This window comes from Salmo salar, chromosome ssa06, assembly GCF_905237065.1.
Source record: "Salmo salar chromosome ssa06, Ssal_v3.1, whole genome shotgun sequence".
NCBI classification, from domain to species: Eukaryota; Metazoa; Chordata; class Actinopteri; order Salmoniformes; family Salmonidae; genus Salmo; species Salmo salar.
Window position 1 is genome coordinate 30,688,558 of NC_059447.1, and position 19,972 is coordinate 30,708,529.

A 19,972-nucleotide genomic window follows, 5' to 3' on the forward strand; every position below is an offset into this window, starting at 1 on the left:
TAGCTGGATATTCATATAGTTTATTGGTGCATGCATCTCGAAAGAATAGTTTCTGTGGTGGTCTGTCCAGAAACAACCACTCACCCCTACCCCTAGGCACTTGTGTAGCTCTTAAAGAATTTAGGCATTTGTAAAATAACAGACTTTCTCTGCATCTTGGAAAAACAGAATCCATCGGATTTGGTTCCAGAGTAAAGATTGCAAGGTTCCCTGGTTTAAGTGTCAAAGGGGGCTACTCGTGGTCTGCTACCATGGGTGTGAATTGGATAGGTACCTAACTGGTGATACTATGGCACTGAAAGCTTTAACAAAGATAAACCAAAAAAGTACATTCCTAGCTCAGACCTAAAAAGGTCTTTATAGTGACTCTGGCATGTACACTGGTTCAGTGTCACCTTAATTATGCATACACATAATGGTTCACCAGCATCCATAAACATCTAAAGAATAAGCTACAGACCAGCCAAAACAAGCATGTAAGAATTGTTCTTAACCCAGAGCCTCTGATATTGATTAAAACGTAAGGGTCTATACGTAAGAATACCTTTCTATATATGGAGCTGTGGAGTGGAACAAACTACCACAACAACTTAACGCCATACCGACCATATCTTAATTTAAAAAGAATCTCAAAAGCTAGCTGATGATTGAACAATAGAACTATCTTAATGTATGTACCTATATAATAATGTATTTATGTCTGTATCTATTGTATGTAAGAATGTTTCTATGTCTGTATCTACTGTATGTAATGTTTTTGCACCATGCACTTTATGGACCTCAATGGAAATAAGTCAATGACTTTTTTTATTTTATTTTACCTTTATTTAACTAGGCAAGTCAGTTAAGAACAAATTCTGTGCCTAAGGTATGGGGCTAGGGGTTGTTTTTGGACCAGACCTAAGCCTTATTCCTCACCTTTAGCAGAGAGGAAGAGGCAAATTATCTTTGACTTTAGAGCATTGAAGAACCACAGGGGAAAGCAAATCCCCTGGGTGGGTCTCTGTCATATTGCTTCCACTAATCCTATTTTCTGAACCAGTGATGACACGTCACTCAGGGCAGGTCACCTGTTTTGAGCCCCACCTGTTTAGCTAAAAATATATACAATTTTTTTTTCAACAATTCAAAAAATTAGTTAATAAAGTCGCATTCAAACATTTTTTGCTTTCTTGAGTAAGGCAGCTCCAAAATGCAGGTATTTCAGCCTAGCTCAGTGCTTCTGTGGTGGTGGAACAGTCAGCGGAAAATACATGGCGTAGGGGTTGGTAATGTTCTGTAGTCACTCATGGGGACACTACGTAACCACAAAATCTACGGGGAGAGCTTGAAAATTCAAGCCCCTTGTGTGCTGCCATAGAGTTACATAATAAGTGCCCGTCCAAGAAGGCTCAAGGTCATTGGCCACAGATAAAATTACGTCAGATCACGTTATATGTACCGTAGCTTTGATTGGACTGATCATGTGTCATGCCCTGATCTGTTTCACCTGTCCTTGTGATTGTCTCCACCCCCCTCCAGGTGTCGCCCGTCCTCTCCATTATCTCCTGTGTATTTATACCTGTGTTTTCTGTCTGTCTGTTGCCAGTTTGTCAAGCTTACCAGCGTTTGTCCTGTCAGCTCCTGTCTTTTTCACTGCCTCGCTTTCTCTCGTCCTCCTGGTTTTCGACCCTTGCTTGTCCTGACCTTGTACTCGCCAGCCTGACCACTCTGCCCGTCCCTGAGCCTGCCTGCTGTCTTGTACCTTTGTCCCACCTCCGGATTATTGACCTCTGCCTACTCTGAGCCTGCCTGCCGTCTGGTACCTTTGCTCCACCTCTGGATTACTAAACACTGCCTGACCCTGAGTCTGCCTGTCTTGACCTGTCATTGTCTGCCCCTGGTGTTACAATAAACATTGTTACTTCACACGGTCTGCACTTGGGTCTTACCTTGATTCCTGATATCATGTCAACATCGTACTTTCAAAATCTTAGCTAGCAAGCTATACAAGCAGTCATCATGAATCACTTTGACAATCTACCGGCAAATCCTTTTCAATCCTTGTTATATGAAGAGAAAGTATATATAAAATGTATTGGTGCTCATCGGCCATTGGACATAAACATTACACAACAAAAAGTGGTTTGGAAGGAATCAGTGGCTAACTGCAAGCACTGCAAAGCAATCAATAGCCTGCTATTCAGTGGAATGGGTGAGTGGTCCAAGTCTGGGTTTAAGGGTCTCTTTTCCAAGCTTAAAAGGATAAACATTGAACACCATGGGCCAGATAAGTTTGAATACATTGTCCATGTTGTCAATCCTGTCACGTTCACAATTGGAAACTCGGAACTGGGTAATCTCAGACTTCAGTGAGTTCAAGACAACTGGTAACTCTGTGGAAAAAACAAGCTCCGACTGGGAAAATACGTTTTGAACAGCCATCCAACACAGAATTCCAAGTCGGGAACTCTGGCCTCTTTCTAGAGCTCCGACCTGAAGATCACCGACGTCATGATTCAACTTTGTTTTTTTTTCAGTGTTCCTAGTTGTCTTGAAAGCACCATAAATCCAGAGAATTCCTGTACAAAAGACTATTAAGTGTAAATATTAGTAGGACATAGGAGAACTGTAGCTCCGCCCACCAGTAATGTGGAGCAGAGTATGCTGGGCAATCTCTAACAGAGGAGAAGGAAGTAACTAGAGAAAGTACACAAGCCACATGATAAGTTCCAGCCATCTCCTCTGATTGCCTTTAGTTAGCATTCTTTGTTTTAGCCAAGGCCATTGTGTGTCTTTCAGAAATAACCACACACACTCTTGGTCAAGCCATACACTGTGCTGTGCCGTTCCTGCTCTATGTGAATCAGTGTCATTAAACTACCTCAACTGGAATCCTACCGGTATGTCATCTGTGCCCTTACAAGCACCTGGCATAGTGCTAAGAAAACACTAAGAATAAACAGTCCAACAGGTCCTCCACTACAATACCAGACTTTGATGACAAAGTTTGATGAAGGATTTTCCCACAAGGACCGTAGCGCCACCTTCCTGTTCAAGCGAGCACAGCACAACAAGGTGAGTCCAAAAATGTCTTGTATGCTGCTGCATAAATATGTTGTGTAGTAAGATGTTAGTAGCCCATGTGCCTCACTGTAATAATTTGGTCCCTTTCCCCCTCATAACTTAGCTTACGGTTCTGACTTGGCGTACAGGGAGAATACCATGTTCTGAATTCTGTCACTGTACATTTCAAAGGTACTGAACAAATAGTTATATTGACTTCGTCCGCCCTAGCTCGCTCATTTATGTCTTAATCGAAATTAAGGATTGCCTCTTATCAACTCGTCGTCCCTTTATGTTTGTACATCTCAATTGTCAGTAGAAACCACATTTGTTTAAGGAAGTCAGCCATATCGGCAATGTCTTTAAAAAAGGCAGTAAATGAGGCTGAAGGAACTGTTTGCTGCCAGACAAGTCTCTGCTGATAGCCAGGTGTAGCAGTGGTAAGGGTTCACTCCATGGTGCTGAAAAGAAAACAGTTTGTGGGCACCGTTTGTCACCATTATAATGCAATTAATGTATTGTTTAGTGTTATGTTGTGTAGTGGCTTTGCTGGCCTGTATCTAAAAACAAATTTGGGAGTTTGCCCCACCAAGATGTACGTGCTAAAATCGACACTGTTTTGAACAATTAAGGAGAGGAGAGATAAGGAAAGGAAAGCCAAGCCACTATAGGATACTCAGATAGACCCCAGGTATGGTGTTCCAAGGTGATCATGTAAAATGCCCTTTAAGAAAGATATATATTACACAAGGTATAAAACAGTATAAAGCAGGGGTGGGCAATAATTTTGGCTCCAGGGCCACAATGGGAGTTCAAAATTCAACGGAGGGCCGCACATATTTATTTTTGGCCCAATTTGTTTGTGAAAAGCAATTCAGGGGCCAGAAAAAAAGGCAGTTAGGCCTATTTGAAAAGATATAAATCCATTACAATTCCCACATACTTTCTATCTAGTTTTACATGTTCGAGTATGCAGGAGTGTTTTATATATATATATATATATATATATATATATATATATATATATATATATAAACAAATTATTATCCCCCTCCATTAATTTGTACAAAGAGCCAAGAAATTGTGTGTAGGGTTGTCTGACAAATCAAACATTATTTCTGATGTAAGCTGATGCTTCATGAAAAATATATTTGTCTCTCATTTGGACTGGTGAAGGACAAGGTAGATGTGCAATCCAAAGCCATACTGGCATACCCTGTTAAAATGAATGCCACTATCAGTGCTTGTCACTAGAGGTGTGATCACGGTCTTCTTGCAAAGAGGTGTTAATGTCTTCACCCTCCCCTCCACCACCATCTGTTTACAAACAACCCTGGACTGGGAGGGGCATTGATTCCAATTGGTGACGTCATCATAAAACGCACATGTATCCATGCTGCAAGGCCAGAGCGAGTCCCAAAAGACGTTGGTTATTGCAGTAAAATAAACGACCATTCGGTCCAGTCTCCGTACCTGGTGGTTGGGTCGAAATTATATATTGTATTTTCGTAATGAATGTTTCTAAAATGATGTTAAAGCTCTCAGACTACTTTGACCTCTATAATTTACGAGAGGAGTCTCAGGTCATTCTGGGTACCATAACACAAACCCGCAAGCTGCTGCAAACGGTGTCCTATCCAATACCAGGCATGGATAGCGTAGTAGTAGTCCTGGTGGTGGATCATAATGTATAGGCGTCGGATGGTGACTTGTGGAAATTGTCTCAATCTTTATTCTCGGCCTATACCAGCCATTCTTCCGATTGGCAATTTGTTCATCCAAAATGTCAAGCTTGTTCATACTTTCGGTTATATGGGACATGTTGCTTTGAATATGTAAACAAAATCACAATGTCACAACGTAAATGTTGTTTTACGAATAATCAAATTCTATGGTAACAAAAAGAACACTCATAAAGCATGAAATCATTGTCATCTTGGCAATGGCATCGTTATATTTTATTTTTTTAAACGATAGTGCCGGGACTTACATCTCGCCACGCATAATACCGGTCGTCACTACATACCACAGCCACAAAGTCATAAACGCCGCCTATTTCTATAATTTATCTTTTTAAAATGTGATTTTAAACCTAACCACACTGTTAACCGTATGCCTAGCCTTAAATTAAGACCAAAATCACATTTTCGTGTTCATGAATCTTTAAGATATAGCCAATTTTGACTTTCTGTATGTGGTAATTATTGACAACACAATGCGCGTACTCTACAGTTCAACCAACCTTGAGTCAATGATTAGCTGTTTCTTGTGTCTGATTGGTCTTCTCTTTGTAGCGTCAAGTGCCTGTTAAATTTTTATTGGGTTATTGGATTGTCAATCGTGGTATATCCACATGTTGTGTTGTTTGGTTGGAGCCTTCTCCTACCCTTTCTCTCTGTCGCGGCGCTGCGTTGGAGCCGCTGTCCCTGGTCTGGCACGTTCCCTTACATTTTTGTGTTCAATTTGATGCCCCCTTTTTTTTTTTGATTGGACAATTTGCGACGGCATTTAAAATACCTACACGGGCATCTCCATACCGGTGTTTATTTTTTTTTTTTAATAAGCGTTCGTCAAATATACCCATTATCCTGTAAAATGGCGGTGTTAAGCGGGTCGTCTGGGCCGGTTGCCCGGCTTGAGGGCCGTGAATTCGAATACTTGATGAAAAAGCGCTCGGTGACTATCGGGAGGAACTCGTCTCAGGGCTCCGTGGATGTGAGCATGGGTCATTCCAGTTTTATTTCTCGAAGACATCTCGAAATATTCACTGTTAGTGACGATAGCACTGGTGGTGGAGACTTCTACTTGCGATGCCTCGGCAAAAATGGGGTGTTCGTGGATGGAGTTTTCCTCAGACGGGGTGCCCCTCCTCTACAACTACCACGAATGTAAGTTCAATATGTATTTGTGTTTATAATAACTAGTTAGCTATCTTATCTTTTGAATTACCACAATGCACGTGCTGTTGCAGCAAGACTAATGGGTAGTGTTTGCCATGCAGGTTCATCTTTGTTAGCAAATTAACGTCAACTCCAGACATTGTTTGTTAGATACTAGAAGCTACATGTTATGAACTGCCCTCCATTGTCATAAAATATCTTCTGAATTAAGACAGCCAAATGTAGCTAGCGATATTTGAACTTGATTCTACAGCACACTGTCTGTCGGCCAGCTTTCAGTTGATTTGCTATCACATAGTGGGTTATTATTGTAACTAGCTAGCTGTGGACTTGGTCATACAGGTAAACAATGTCATAGTTCTGTGCAAGTGTTTTGTTAGTCAGATGGATATGATCGATGTTTATATTTAAGTTTGTGGATGGCTACGTTACTTGTAGGCCTGTATCTTTATAACATGTGTGCTGTGCATCACTAGGCCATCACTCAATGGAACATTTCTGATACGGGTCATTACGGGTCAGCTTTGCACAACTCGGAAGACGCATGTTTTGGTTCAGTTTCCTACATTAACAAAATTATAATGGCAGGTCACAAATGCCAATGCTAACTTTACAATACATAAGAAATAGTATTCTCAAAATATTCACTGACCATTATTTTCCTCTTGCCATCACGGTAACGTTACTCTATTCTCTTAGACCGATTTGAATTCCGTAATACTAAAAAGAGATTATATTTCTATGCCAAATTCCAGGTATACGTAGTTTGTTTTGTCAGATTTGCCCCATTTTTATTCTAAAGAAACTTGCAAGGAACAAAATACACTCCAATTCAACCATTACATCTGAAGACAACCCTGTATTTAATTAGGAAAAGTCACTATTGTGCCGTAATCCACTTTTGAATGTTGATATTTGATGCATAATTCACAACACAATTTAGTGGGCTGCTGGGGCTCATTCATTGGTCAGTTGCCTCAGTGACATACAAACACAAAGCTGCATTCTTAAAGCAGCAGTCAGCAGTTGAAACAATAACAAAGCGGCCTCCCCAACCCTGTTTCGGTTAAAAGGCTACGGGATGGGGCTGGAGAAATGTAACCACTCTCAAATTCATATATAGAGCTATGGATGCAAGGACTGACCATCCAAAATGATAGTTTTAAACATGTTTTGAGGCTATGGGTGTGTTCATATATTCACTCTGGAGTGCCAGAGTGCGCACAAATTCAGAGCGTTGTCAGCGCACACTGGGCGCTCTGCCCAAGGAGTGGGGTTGATCCAAGCGTTCTGACCTCACAACATCAGTCAATCACCCAAGCTAACTGGCTAAAGTTGGCTAACTCGCTAGCTACTTCCAGACACAAATGAGAGAACACATCACTCTGACCATTTCTATTGCCCTAGCAGAGCTGGTTAGGCTGTTTGTTATCTAGAGCGTTGGTGACTAACTGTGCTGCTGGCAACAATTCTATTTTTTTTGCCAACGTTTACTGACAGGTCATATTCAACTAGTGTTGCACTGTTTGTAAATTCATCAGTTATTCTGCGCTCTGGTACACTCAGATGAGAGTGCTCTGAAATCAGCATAGTAAGCCAGAGTGAATTTACGAATGCACCCTATATAGTGTTTACTTTGACAAACATTGGAGTAAAACATGTTTATATTTTGGGTAGTGATGGGGTACGACATGAGACAAGTTATATTATTCAAGAATCAGTGGGGTACATATAATTCATTTATACATCCAAAAATGGATGTAGCAACTGCTCATTGCCTCTTTAATCTCTTACATCTAGACGTTCCGCTAGCGGAACACCTGCTCCAATATCCAATGATAGGCGTGGCGCGAATTACAAATTCCTCAAAAATACAAAAACTTCAATTTTTCAAACATATGACTATTTCACAGCATTTTAAAGACAAGACTCTCCTTTATCTAACCACACTGTCCGATTTCAAAAAGGCTTTAACCTTTGATGATCTTCATCAGATGACAACCCTAGGACATTGTTATACAATGCATGCATGTTTTGTTCAATCAAGTTCATATTTATATCAAAAACCAGCTTTTTACATTAGCATGTGACGTTCAGAACTAGCATACCCCCCCCCCCGCAAACATCCGGTGAATTTACTAAATTACTCACGATAAACGTTCACAAAAAACATAACAATTATTTTAAGAATTATAGATACAGAACTCCTCTATGCACTCGATATGTCCGATTTTAAAATAGCTTTTCGGTGAAAGCACATTTTGCAATATTCTCAGTAGATAGCCCAGCCATCACGGCTAGCCATTTAGACACCGACCAAGTTTAGCCCTGATCAAACTCCGATTTACTATTACAAAAGTTTCATTACCTTTGTTGTCTTCGTCAGAATGCACTCCCAGGACTGCTACTTCAATAACAAATGTTGGTTTGGTCCAAAATAATCCATCGTTATATCCGAATAGCGGCGTTTTGTTCGTGCGTTCCAGACACTATCCGAAATGGTAAATCAGGGTCGCGAGCATGGCGCAATTCGTGACAAAAGATTTCTAAATATTCCATTACCGTACTTCGAAGCATGTCAACCGCTGTTTAAAATCCATTTTTATGCCATTTTTCTCATAAAAAAGCGATAATATTCCGCCCGGGAATCTCCGTTTAGCTAAACAGAGGAAAGTAAACAAAGCTTTCGGTCGACGCGGGCACGAGCCTGAGTCTCACAGTACTGTAACCAGCCACTACCCAAACGCGCTACTTTGTTTCAACCAGAGCCTGCAAAGCCACGATTCAGCATTTTGCCGCCTTCTGAGAGTCCATGTGAGCCGTAGAAAGTGTCACGTAAGAGCAGAGATCCCCTGTAATTGATAGAGATAATCAACAAGGCCAAGAAATGGTCAGACAGGGTACTTCCTGTACAGAATCTTCTCAGGTTTTGGCCTGCCAAATGAGTTCTGTTATACTCAGACACCATTCAAACAGTTTTAGAAACTTTGGAGTGTTTTCTATCCAAAGCTAATAATTATATGCATATTCTAGTTTCTGGGCAGGAGTACTAATCAGATTAAATCGGGTACGTTTTTTATCCGTCCGTGAAAATACTGCCCCCTAGCCATAACAGGTTAAGGAAATAAATAGGCCATGGTGGCGAAGTAATTACAATATAGCAATTAAACACTGGAATGGTAGATATGCAGAAGATGAATGTGCAAGTAGAGATACTGGGGTGCAAAGGAGCAAGATAAATACAGTATGGGGATGAGGTAGGTAGATGGGCTGTTTACAGATCGGCTATGTGCAGTGATCTGTGAGCTGCTCTGACAGCTGGTGCTTAAAGCTAGTGAAGGAGATATGAGTCTCCAGCTTCAGAAATCTTTGCAGTTCATTCAAGTCATTGGCAGCAGAGAACTGGAAGGAAAGACGACCAAAGGAGGAATTGGTTTTGGGAGTGACCAGTGAGATAAACCAGCTGGAGCGCGTGCTACGAGTGGGTGCTGCTATGGTGACCAGTGAGCTGAGATAAGGCGGGGCTTTACCTAGCAGAGACTTGTAGATAACCTGTAGCCAGTGGGTTTGGCGCCGAGTATGAAGCGAGGGCCAACCAACGAGAGCGTACAGGTCGCAATGGTGGGTAGTGTATGGGGCTTTGGTGACAAAACGGATGGCACTGTGATAGACTGCCTCCAGTTTGTTGAGTAGAGTGTTGGAGGCTATTTTATAGATGACATCACCGAAGTCGAGGATTGGTAGGATGGTCAGTTTTACGAGGGTATGTTTGGCAGCATGAGTGAAGGATGCTTTGTTGCGATATAGGAAGCCGATTCTAGATTTAATTTTTGATTGGAAATGCTTAATGTGAGTCTGGAAGGAGAGTTTACAGTCTAACCAGACACCCAGGTATTTGTAATTGTCCACTGATTCTAAGTCAGAGCCATCCAGAGTAGTGATGCTGGATGGGCGAGCCGGTGCGGACAGTGATCGATTGAATAGCATGCATTTAGTTTTACTTGCATTTAAGAGCAGTTGGAGGCCACGGAAGGAGAGTTGTATGGCATTGAAGCGCGTCTGGAGGTTTGTTAACACAATGTCCAAAGAAGGGCCAGAAGTATACAGAATGGTGTCGTCTGTGTAGAGGTGGATCAGAGAATCACCAGCATTGATGTATAGAGAGAAGAAACTCGGCCATGAGTATTGTACCCTGTGGTACCCCCATAGAGACTGCCAGAGTTCCGGACAACAGGCCCTCTGATTTGACACACTGAACTCTATCAGAGAAGTAGTTGGTGAACCAGGCGAGGCAATCATTTGAGAAACCAAGGCTGTCGAGTCTGCCAATAAGATTGTGGTGATTGACAGAGTCAAAAGCCTTGGCCAGGTTGATGAATACGGCTGCACAGTAATGTCTCTTATCGATGGCGGTTATGATGTCATTTAGGACCTTGAGCATGGCTGAGGTGCACCCATGACCAGCTCTGAAACCAGATTGCATAGCGGAGAAAGTATGGTGGGATTCGAAATGGTCAGTAATCTGTTTGTTAACTTGGCTTTCGAAGACCTTAGAAAGACAGGGTAGGATAGATATAGGTCTGTAGCAGTTTGGGTCTCGAGTGTCACCCCCTTTGAAGAGGGGGATGACCGCGGCAGCTTTCCAATCTTTGGGAATCTCAGACGATATGAAAGAGGTTGAACGGGCTAGTAATAGGGGTTGCATCAATTTTGGCAGATAATTTTAGAAAGAGAGGGTCTAATAGTCTAGCCCGGGCAGATTATGTCAGTATTCCAGTCGTAGAGGATCGGCAGGGTTCCGTGCACCGTACCGGCAGTAGTAGGGGTCTGGATATTGTAGCCCAGGAGTGGGCTTCGATGGTAGCACAGGAGCCCTGGCCGGGCTAGCTTCAGGCTAATTGGTGCTTGCTCCGGGATGGAAAAGCTAGCCAGGAGTAGTCACCCGGGATTGCGGTTAGCTAGTTGCTAAGACCCAGATGAAAATGTTCAGAGTTTGCGGTAGGAATCCGGGTATATGGGGGGGGAATAATAGGTCCGTTATGCTCTGGTTTGAGTCACGTTGTTTGAACTGGTGAGAGCATTCCGAGCTAAAGGTTAGCTGATGACCGTTAGCAATGGTAGGTAGTTAGCTGGCTAGCTTCAATTGAGGGATTCCAGATCCGAAGTAAATATAAATACTTTAGATGAAAAAATCAGATCCACGCCACATTGGGTGATGCGGGTTGCAGGAGAGTATTTAGAATTTGAGGTTTAGGAAAATATTTTTTAAAAGATATGCGAAGAAAAAGATGTAAACAGATATATATACAAGGGACAGGACAAGGACAAAGACGTCTGACTGCTACGCCATTTTAGATTATAATCTGCAGGGATGATGATTATCTTGGGCAAAAAAGTTATTTTTTTTTTAAATAGAGAAGACTTCTTGTCTCTGCTGCCCTGAGCTTGGATACTTTTGGATCTTTTGAGGGTCCATTGCGTTCTACCTCCTGGCATAACATGGCAACTGCATTTGCTTTTACAAAATGTTTGGTCTCATTGAGCAAGGAGGGAAATTGGCAAAGGAGCCTGAATGTTAAAATGCATTGAGGCTGTGGGAAAACTCAGCTCTTTGCAAAATGACTTGGGATTTCCATGCAAGCTTATCCTCTTAACCAAGCTTCTTTTGTTGTTGAAAACATTCAAGTATGAATTGATTGAAGCAGATGGTAGACAAAATAATATTTGTCTGGTAGGGGGGTGGGTTTTGTGGTCTAGTGGAATTCTTTACCTCAGGTAGTTGGGATTGGGGGTCTGGTGGCAAAAATAATTCTGTTTGTATGCGTCTGTGCCTGACTGACCGAGGATCAGTGAGCCCCCATCAGTGAGCCATGTGAGTGTGCTGCTGAGCACAATGTTGATAGTGCTGTTCTTGCTATTAGGTGATTTTTATTTTTTTTCTTCCCCTCAACAGCAGGAACAACACCATCAGTGGTCAGAACCAAGTAATATCAGGATGTAAGATGGCACATAAACCCAACAACTTCAATGACTAATTTCTCTGAACTAGAGGTCGACCGATTATGATTTTTCAACGCCGATACCGATTATTGGAGGACCAAAAAAAGCTGCTGCCGATTTTTTTATATATGTGTGTGTGTAATAAATGACAATTATAACAATACTGAATGAACAATGAACACTTATTTTAACTTAATATAATACATAAAATCTATTTAGTCTCAAACAAATAATGAAACATGTTCAATTTGGTTTAAATAATGCAAAAATAGTGTTGGAGAAGAAAGTAAAAGTGCAATATGTGCCATGTAAAAAAGCTAACGTTTAAGTTCCTTGCTCAGAACATGAGAACATATGAAAGCTGGTGCTTCCTTTTAACATGAGTCTTTAATATTCCCAGTTAAGAAGTTTTAGGTTGTAGTTATTATAGGACTTTCTCTCTATATCATTTGTATTTCATATACTATTAGATGTTCTTAAAGGCAGTTTAGTATTGCCAGCCTAATCTCGGGAGTTGATAGGCTTGAAGTCATAAACAGCGCTGTGCTTCAAGCATTGCTAAGAGCTGCTGTTTGAATGAATGCTTACGTGCCTGCTGCTGCCTACCACGGCTCAGTCAGGCTGCTCTATCAAATCATATACTTAATTATAATATAATAAACACACAAATACGAGCCTTAGGTCATTAATATGGTCAAATCCGGAAACTATCATTTCGAATACAAAACGTTTATTGTTTCAGTGAAATACGGAACCGTTCCGTATTTTATCGAACGGGTGGCAACCCTAAGTCTAAATATTACTGTTACATTGCACATCCTTCAATGTTATGTCATAATTATGTACAATTCTGGCAAATTAATTACGGTCTTTGTTAGGAAGAAATTGACTTTCAACAGTTCGCAACAAGCCAGCCGGCCCAAACTGCTGCATATACCCTGTCTCGCTTGCACTGAACGCAAGAGAAGTGACACAATTTCCCTAGTTAATATTGCCTGCTAACATGAATTTCTTTTAACTACATATGCAGGTTTAAAAATATATACTTGTGTATTGATTTTAAGAAAGGCATTGATGTTCATGGCTAGGTACGTTATTGCAACGATTGTGTTTTTTTTTTTTGCGAATGCGCTTTTGTTAAATCATCACTTGTTTGGCGAAGTTGAAGTAGGCTGTGATTCGATAAATTAACAGGCACCGGATTGATTATATGCAACGCAGAGCAAGCTAGTTAACTACACATAGTTGATGATATTACTAGGTTAACAAGTGATTATGTGAAGATTGATAAAACATTTTTTAAATGTGTGTATATATAAGTTTAATGCTAGCTAGCAACTTACATTGGATCCTTGCAGTCACAAGGTCCTTTTGATGCTGCGCTCGCGTAACAGGTGTTCAGCCTGCCACGCAGCCTCCTCGTGGATTGCAATGTAATCGGCGTCCAAAAAGGCCAATTACCGATTGTTATGAACACTTGAAATCGGCCCTAATCAATCGGCCATGCCTTTACTCTGAACATCACCAAATTCACTGAGGATACATTACATAGGATGAAGAAACAATACGCCGATCCTTAGCCCCTTACTACATGGAGAACAAATACTGTATACTCGTTGTTGAGTGGGATCTGCATGGGGGTGTGTGTGTGTGAGGGGGGGGGTCCTTGGTGGCTTTAGACCATTTCTTTGGATTCTTCATGTCTAACTCATTGTTAGAAAAAGTTTGATCCAAATCTTTGGTGCTATATTTATTGAATATTATATTAATCTTATAAATTAAAATGGCCAGTTGGGTTCAATCGATTAGCTCAATGTTGCAGGAATGCTAATCTTATCTGTTTCTATCAGAAACGATTTCAGAACAATCTGAGATGGTGGGTGTCAATCCTCTTTCTTGTGCTTTTTTGAGTTTGAGCGATCCAAGGACATCATTAGGCCTATTGAATATTGCTACCTGCCTCTACCATCAGGGATGCAAACTAGTCACCTTTTGGCGAAATTTGTTGTTTTGAATCCAAAATAGGTGACCTACGTGATTCGTATAGATCCAATGATAAAAATTTGTGGGGAGGGGGGGTTGGATCACTACTGGCTGTAAGGGAACGAGTGATGCAAGTTTGGAGCAATACTGGCTGTATCCAAGCCTCAGCCAATCGTTGTTATAACAACAGAAGAAAGAGACTAGTTACAGCATCAGCGAGCGCTCTGGAAAGGCAGCTTGCCAGTTACAGCAGCGCATCCCCTGAACCATAACGAAGAGGTAACGTTAGATGAGAAGCCTGACCATGGAGACGGGGCTGAGAAGGTGATGAAGCGTACTTCATGAGCTGTAACCGAAAAACGAATTGCATTTGGAAAGTTTGTGGTGAGGGAGAAAGTCTGGTGGAACAGGTATTAGCATTAAGTATCTTGCCAGCTGGATCGAATTCTCAGTTAGCTAGCCAGAGAAATGTTGAGCAACATTAGCCAACTTATCTGATCAAATAATTGAGTTTATGGTGTGAAAATGAGCTTGCTAATAAAGTAGACAGCTAACGTTACAACACAAATGACTAACGTTAGTAACCTAACCAATTCTCTATAGTATTAACTAGAGGTCGACCGATTAATCGGAATGGCCGATTTTAATTAGGGCCGATTTCAAGTTTTCATAACCATCGTTAATTTTGGACACCGATTTGCCGAATTTGTTATTTACATTTTTCTTTTATTTATATATATATATATATATATATATATATATTACATGTTTGAAATATATATATTTTTTTAAACTAGGCAAGTCAGTTAAGAACACATTCTTATTTTCAATGACGGCCTAGGAACGGTGGGTTAACTGCCTTGTTCAGGGGCAGAACGACATATTTTTACCTTGTCAGCTCGGGGATTCGTTTTTGCAACCTTCTGGTTACTTGTCCAACGCTCTAACCACCTGCCTTACATTGCACTCCACGTGGAGCCTGCATGACAGGCTGACTACCTGTTACACGAGGGCAGCAAGAAGCCAAGGTAAGTTGCTAGCTAGCATTAAACTTATCTGATAAAAAACAATCAATCTTAACATAATCACTAGTTAAACTAGTAATATCATCAACCATGTGTAGTTATCTAGCGTGTCTTGCGTTGCATATAATCGATGCGGTGCCTGTTAATTTCTCATTGAATCACAGCCTACTTCGACAAACGGGTGATGATTTAACAAGCGCATTTGCAAAAAAAGCACTGTCTTTGCACTAATGTACCTAACCATAAACATCAATGCCTTTCTTTAAAATCAATACACAAGTATATATTTTTAAACCTGCGTATTTAGTTAATATTGCCTGCTAACGTGAATTTCTTATAACTAGGGAAATTGTCACTTCTCTTGCGTTCCGTGCAAGCAGTCAGGGTATATGCCGCAGTTTGGGCTGCCTGGCTCATTGCGAACTGTGTGAAGTTAATTTATTCCTAACAAAGGCCGTAATTAATTTGCCAGAATTGTACATAATTATGACATAACATTGAAGGTTGTACAATGTAACAGCAATATTTAGACTTAGAAATGGCATCCGTTAGATAAAATACGTAACGGTTCCGTATTTCACTGAAAGAATAAAAGTTTTGTTTTCGAAATGATAGTTTCCGGAATCTACGATTTTAATGACCGAAGGCTCGTATTTCTGTGTGTTATGTTATAATTAAGTATATGATTTGATAGAGCAGTCTGACTGAGTGATGGTAGGCACCAGCAGGCTCGTAAGCATTCATTCAAACAGCACTTTCGTGCGTTTTGCCAGCAGCTCTTCGCAATACTTCAAGCATTGCGCTGTTTATGACTTCAAGCCTATCAACTCCCGAGATTAGGCTGGTGTAACCGATGTGAAATGGCTAGCTAGTTAGCGGGGTGCGCGCTAATAGCGTTTCAAACGTCACTCGCTCTGAGACTTGGAGTAGTTGTTCCCCTTGCTCTGCATGGGTAACGCTGCTTCTAGGGTGGCTGTTGTCGATGTGTTCCTGGTTCGAGCCCAGGTAGGAGCGAGGAGAGGGACGGAAGCTATACTGTTACACTGGCAATACTAAAGTGCCTATAAGAACATCCAATAGTCAAAGGTATATGAAATACAAATCGTATAGACAGAAATAGTCCTATAATAACTACAACCTAAAACTTCTTACCTGGGAATATTGAAGACTCATGTTAAAAGGAACCACCAACTTTCATATGTTTTCATGTTCTGAGCAAGGAACTTAAACGTTAGCTTTCTTACATTGCACATATTGCACTTTTACTTCTCCAACACTTTGTTTTTGCATTATTTAAACCAACTTGAACATGTTTCATTATTTATTTGAGGCTAAATTGATTTTATTGCTCTGTTAAAATAAGTGTTCATTCAGTATTGTTGTAATTGTCATTATTACAAATAAGTTAAGAAAATCGGCATCGGCGTTGAAAAATCATAATCGGTCGACCTCTAGTATTAACTTGAGGAACGGCAAGGAGTCGTATACCAGTTAACGTGTTAGTTGCTTACTGGACCCTGGCAATCTGTGTGAAATGTTAACTAGCTGAAGAACTAACCGCTATCTGTTAACTGTTTTTCCCTCTACAGTATGTGGTTAATTTTCAGAATGAGAGAATTGGGTAAAAATGAGGCGTTGCTTGTTAAACAAGTACATTCAGGGTGTGTAGCTGGAGCTGGGCCAGGTTTAAGCTGGATGCCACTATAGAGGTGAAAGGAACACCACACACTTTCCCTCTTTCTCACTTTTGCTGGCACATTGTAGAACAGATGTCCACAGGCAGTGTACAATGTAAGAATGTGCAGTGCAGCCCAAAGATATTGTTTTTGTTGTGTTGAACTTGACAGTAACACGTGTGAGGGGGAATTATAATTTTAACTCGGTGAACCATATTTTTACACACATGTAGCCTTGTGCACTTGATCAATGTCTATAGTGACCACTATAATAGAGCGAAAATAGAATGCCTGTTTGTTTCATTCTATTTCTACTTTAAAATGTTTTTTCCCCGTGTGTGTGTGGTCACAAGTGTTCTATTATAAAGGCTGTCATGGCTAACTGCAATATTAGTGTATTTTCTTTTTCTCAACTTGAGTGTCATTTGCAGTAAAGTCTAGGCAACAAATAACATTGGATTGCTTTCTTTACATTTTTTAGCTGCGAGTTAGGTTCACATTAACCACTATTTTACACAGAGACTGATCATATTCTATCATATTCTTTGTTGTTCAATTAGTTAACCTGCATTCCCCCCCCAGCAGGGATGTTTTGCATGTTACAGTGCAAAATAAAAAGTGTCACCTTTTTGGGCCCTCACCAGTTTGCATCCCTGTACCATGCTGGTAACTAGTTTTGAAAAAACATGTTTTCCCACTAGACACTAGCAACATGTGGTCTGCATAATGAGGTCATCAACATCCCCCTATTTCATCAAATAATTTAGTTTCCCATGCTCTTTGTTGACAGGGGTATTACATTGGTCCTGAAAGGGTGTTGGAGTGCATATGCATAATTGAAGTGTCTGGCTTCACCAGGCTGGCTCCCAGCAGTTTTTCACCCTCTGAGTAGCAATGCTAATTTGAGACTTGGGTGTCTGGGACACTGTTCTCTCTGAATGTGCTCTATGCCAGCTCTGTTGGGGCTTGGCAACAAGTGCAGCAGCACCTGGCATCTGGACCAAAAGGAAGCAGGGCTGGCATAACAATCTGGGCCTCCATCTCTCTCTGGGGTGTGGTGATGGAGCCTGATCCTGCACTGATTGAACCTTGGCGTATATGGACATCTCCATTCTAGGCATGCACACTGCTTGTTGTTTACCCAACAATGAGAATGTGTGTTTGATTAGGCTACCACAGCCTATATTTAGCCTGAGCTTCATAAAATGGGTTTCCATGACCGAGCAGCCTTACACAAGCCTAAGATCACCATGCGCAATGCCAAGCGTCTGGAGTGGTGTGAAGCTCGCCGCCATTGAGCAGTGGAAACTCGTTCTCTGGAGTGATGAATCACACTTCACCATCTGGCAGTCTGACGGACAAATCTGGGTTTGGTTGATGCCAGGAGAACACTACCTGCCCCAATGCATAGTGCCAACTGTAAACTTTGGTGGAGGAATAATGGTCCTGGGCTGTTTTTCATGGTTCGGGCTAGGCCCCTTAGTTCCAGTGAAGGGAGATCTTAATAAGCCCCTGTGTGTTTCAATGGCATAGGCTTAAAGGTAATTCAACACATCAGGTATCCACTTCCTGTCAGAATCTGTCTCAGGGTTTTGCCTGCCAAATGAGTTCTGTTATACTCACAGACACCATTCAAACAGTTTTAGAAACTTTAGAGTGTTTTCTATCCATATATAATAAGTATATGCATATTCTAGTTACTGGGTAGGATTAGTAACCAGATTAAATCGGGTACGTTTTTTTTTATCCAGCCGTGAAAATACTGCCCCCTAGCCCCAACAGGTTAACGTTACAGCATACAATGACATTCTAGACTTCTGTGCTTCCATCTTTGTGGCAACAGTTTGGGGAAGGCCCTTTCTTGTTTCAGCATGACAATGCTCCCATGTACAATGAATGCGAGGTCCATATAGAAATTATTTGTCGATTGATGTGGAAGAACTTGACTGGCCTGCACAGAGCCCTGACCTCAACCCCATCGAACACCTTTGGGATGAATTGGAACGCCGACTGCGAAACCAGGCCTAATCACCCAACATCAGTGCCTGACCTCACTAATGCTTTTGTGGCTCAATAGAACCAAGTCCCCGCAGCAATGGTCCAACATCTAGTGGAAAGCCTTCCCAGAAGAGTGGAGGCTGTTATAGCAGCAAAAGGGGGACCAACTCCAAATTAATGTCCATGATTTTGGAATAAGATGTTCGATGAGCACATGTCCATATAATGTAGTGTATAATGAAGACATTACATACAAAATACTTTTTTATAGTTTACATATATTTAAAATCATTAACATGTAGTGTGTGGATGCTCAGAGGCCACATAGACTGGAAGATTGCATTACATTGTGTGGTAGGTGAATTTTAACCTTGTCTCTTTTTCTCTGCAGGTGCACTTTCAGGTTTCCCAGCACAAACATCAAGATCACATTCACAGCCCTGTCCAGTGGGAAGAGGGAGAAGCGTGAGGCACCTGAGTCTCCAGTAAAACCAGTCCACATCTCTCCGCTCACCATAAACATTCCAGACAACATCGCCCACCTCATGAGCCCCCTGCCCTCGCCCACAGGCACCATCAGGTACAGTAACAGTAGGCCTGGGCCTCAGTTAACCTTGAGATAACTTATTATCATACTGGCTTGGCGGCTAATGCTTAGTTTATTGAACTCAAGGGGAAGCTGTGAACCAGGCTCAGCTTGCAGCTTAGGTCACCTCCTAACCTACACATCTGTCCAACACAGATTTATTGTGTGTACTTGTTAAGCCTAGTCTGTGTGTAGCCATTGGCAGTCTTCACTTAGCTGCTGTGTGCGTGTTGACTGAAAATACATGCCGTAATTTCCGGACTATTGAGCGCACCTGAATATAAGCCGCACCCACTGAATAAAAAAAAAATATATATATATTTTGAACATAAATAAGCCGCACATGTCTATAAGCCGCAGGTGCCTACCGGTACATTGAAACAAATGAACTTTACACAGGCTTTAACGAAACACGGCTTGTAACAAAAATAAATTGGCTTTAACGAAACACGGCTTGTAACAAAAATAAAAAATTTGCAGTAAGCTTTAGTTGTCTTTTTGCACTGAGTCAATTCCTCACGCTGCTGTTTCCAACGTCTTATCATCGACTCATTAAGACCAAGCTCCCGTGCAGCAGCTCTATTTCCTTTTCCAACAGCCAGATCAATCGCCTTCAACTTGAAAGCTGCATCATATGCATTTCTCCGTGTCTTTGCCATGGTGAGGGTGACAAAATGACTATCGTAATCAGAATGATGGGAAGTTTGAGAGCGCTCGATTTAATCTAAACAGTAAACAAAAAAGTTGTTTGACCTTAAC

General features: G+C 41.3%; 1 protein-coding gene across 1 annotated transcript in view; it reads left to right on the plus strand.

Moving 5' to 3' along the window:
- Nucleotides 1–5,432: 5,432 nt before the first annotated feature.
- LOC106606951 (forkhead box protein K2) overlaps nucleotides 5,433–19,972 on the plus strand; it is a 34,875-nt gene continuing 20,335 nt past the window's right edge. Inside the window, exons 1-2 of the mRNA XM_014203447.2 lie at nucleotides 5,433–5,933; nucleotides 19,019–19,207. Coding sequence (XP_014058922.2) covers nucleotides 5,641–5,933; nucleotides 19,019–19,207 — 482 coding nt within the window. The 5' untranslated portion in view covers nucleotides 5,433–5,640. The remainder of the gene's footprint in view (nucleotides 5,934–19,018; nucleotides 19,208–19,972) is intronic.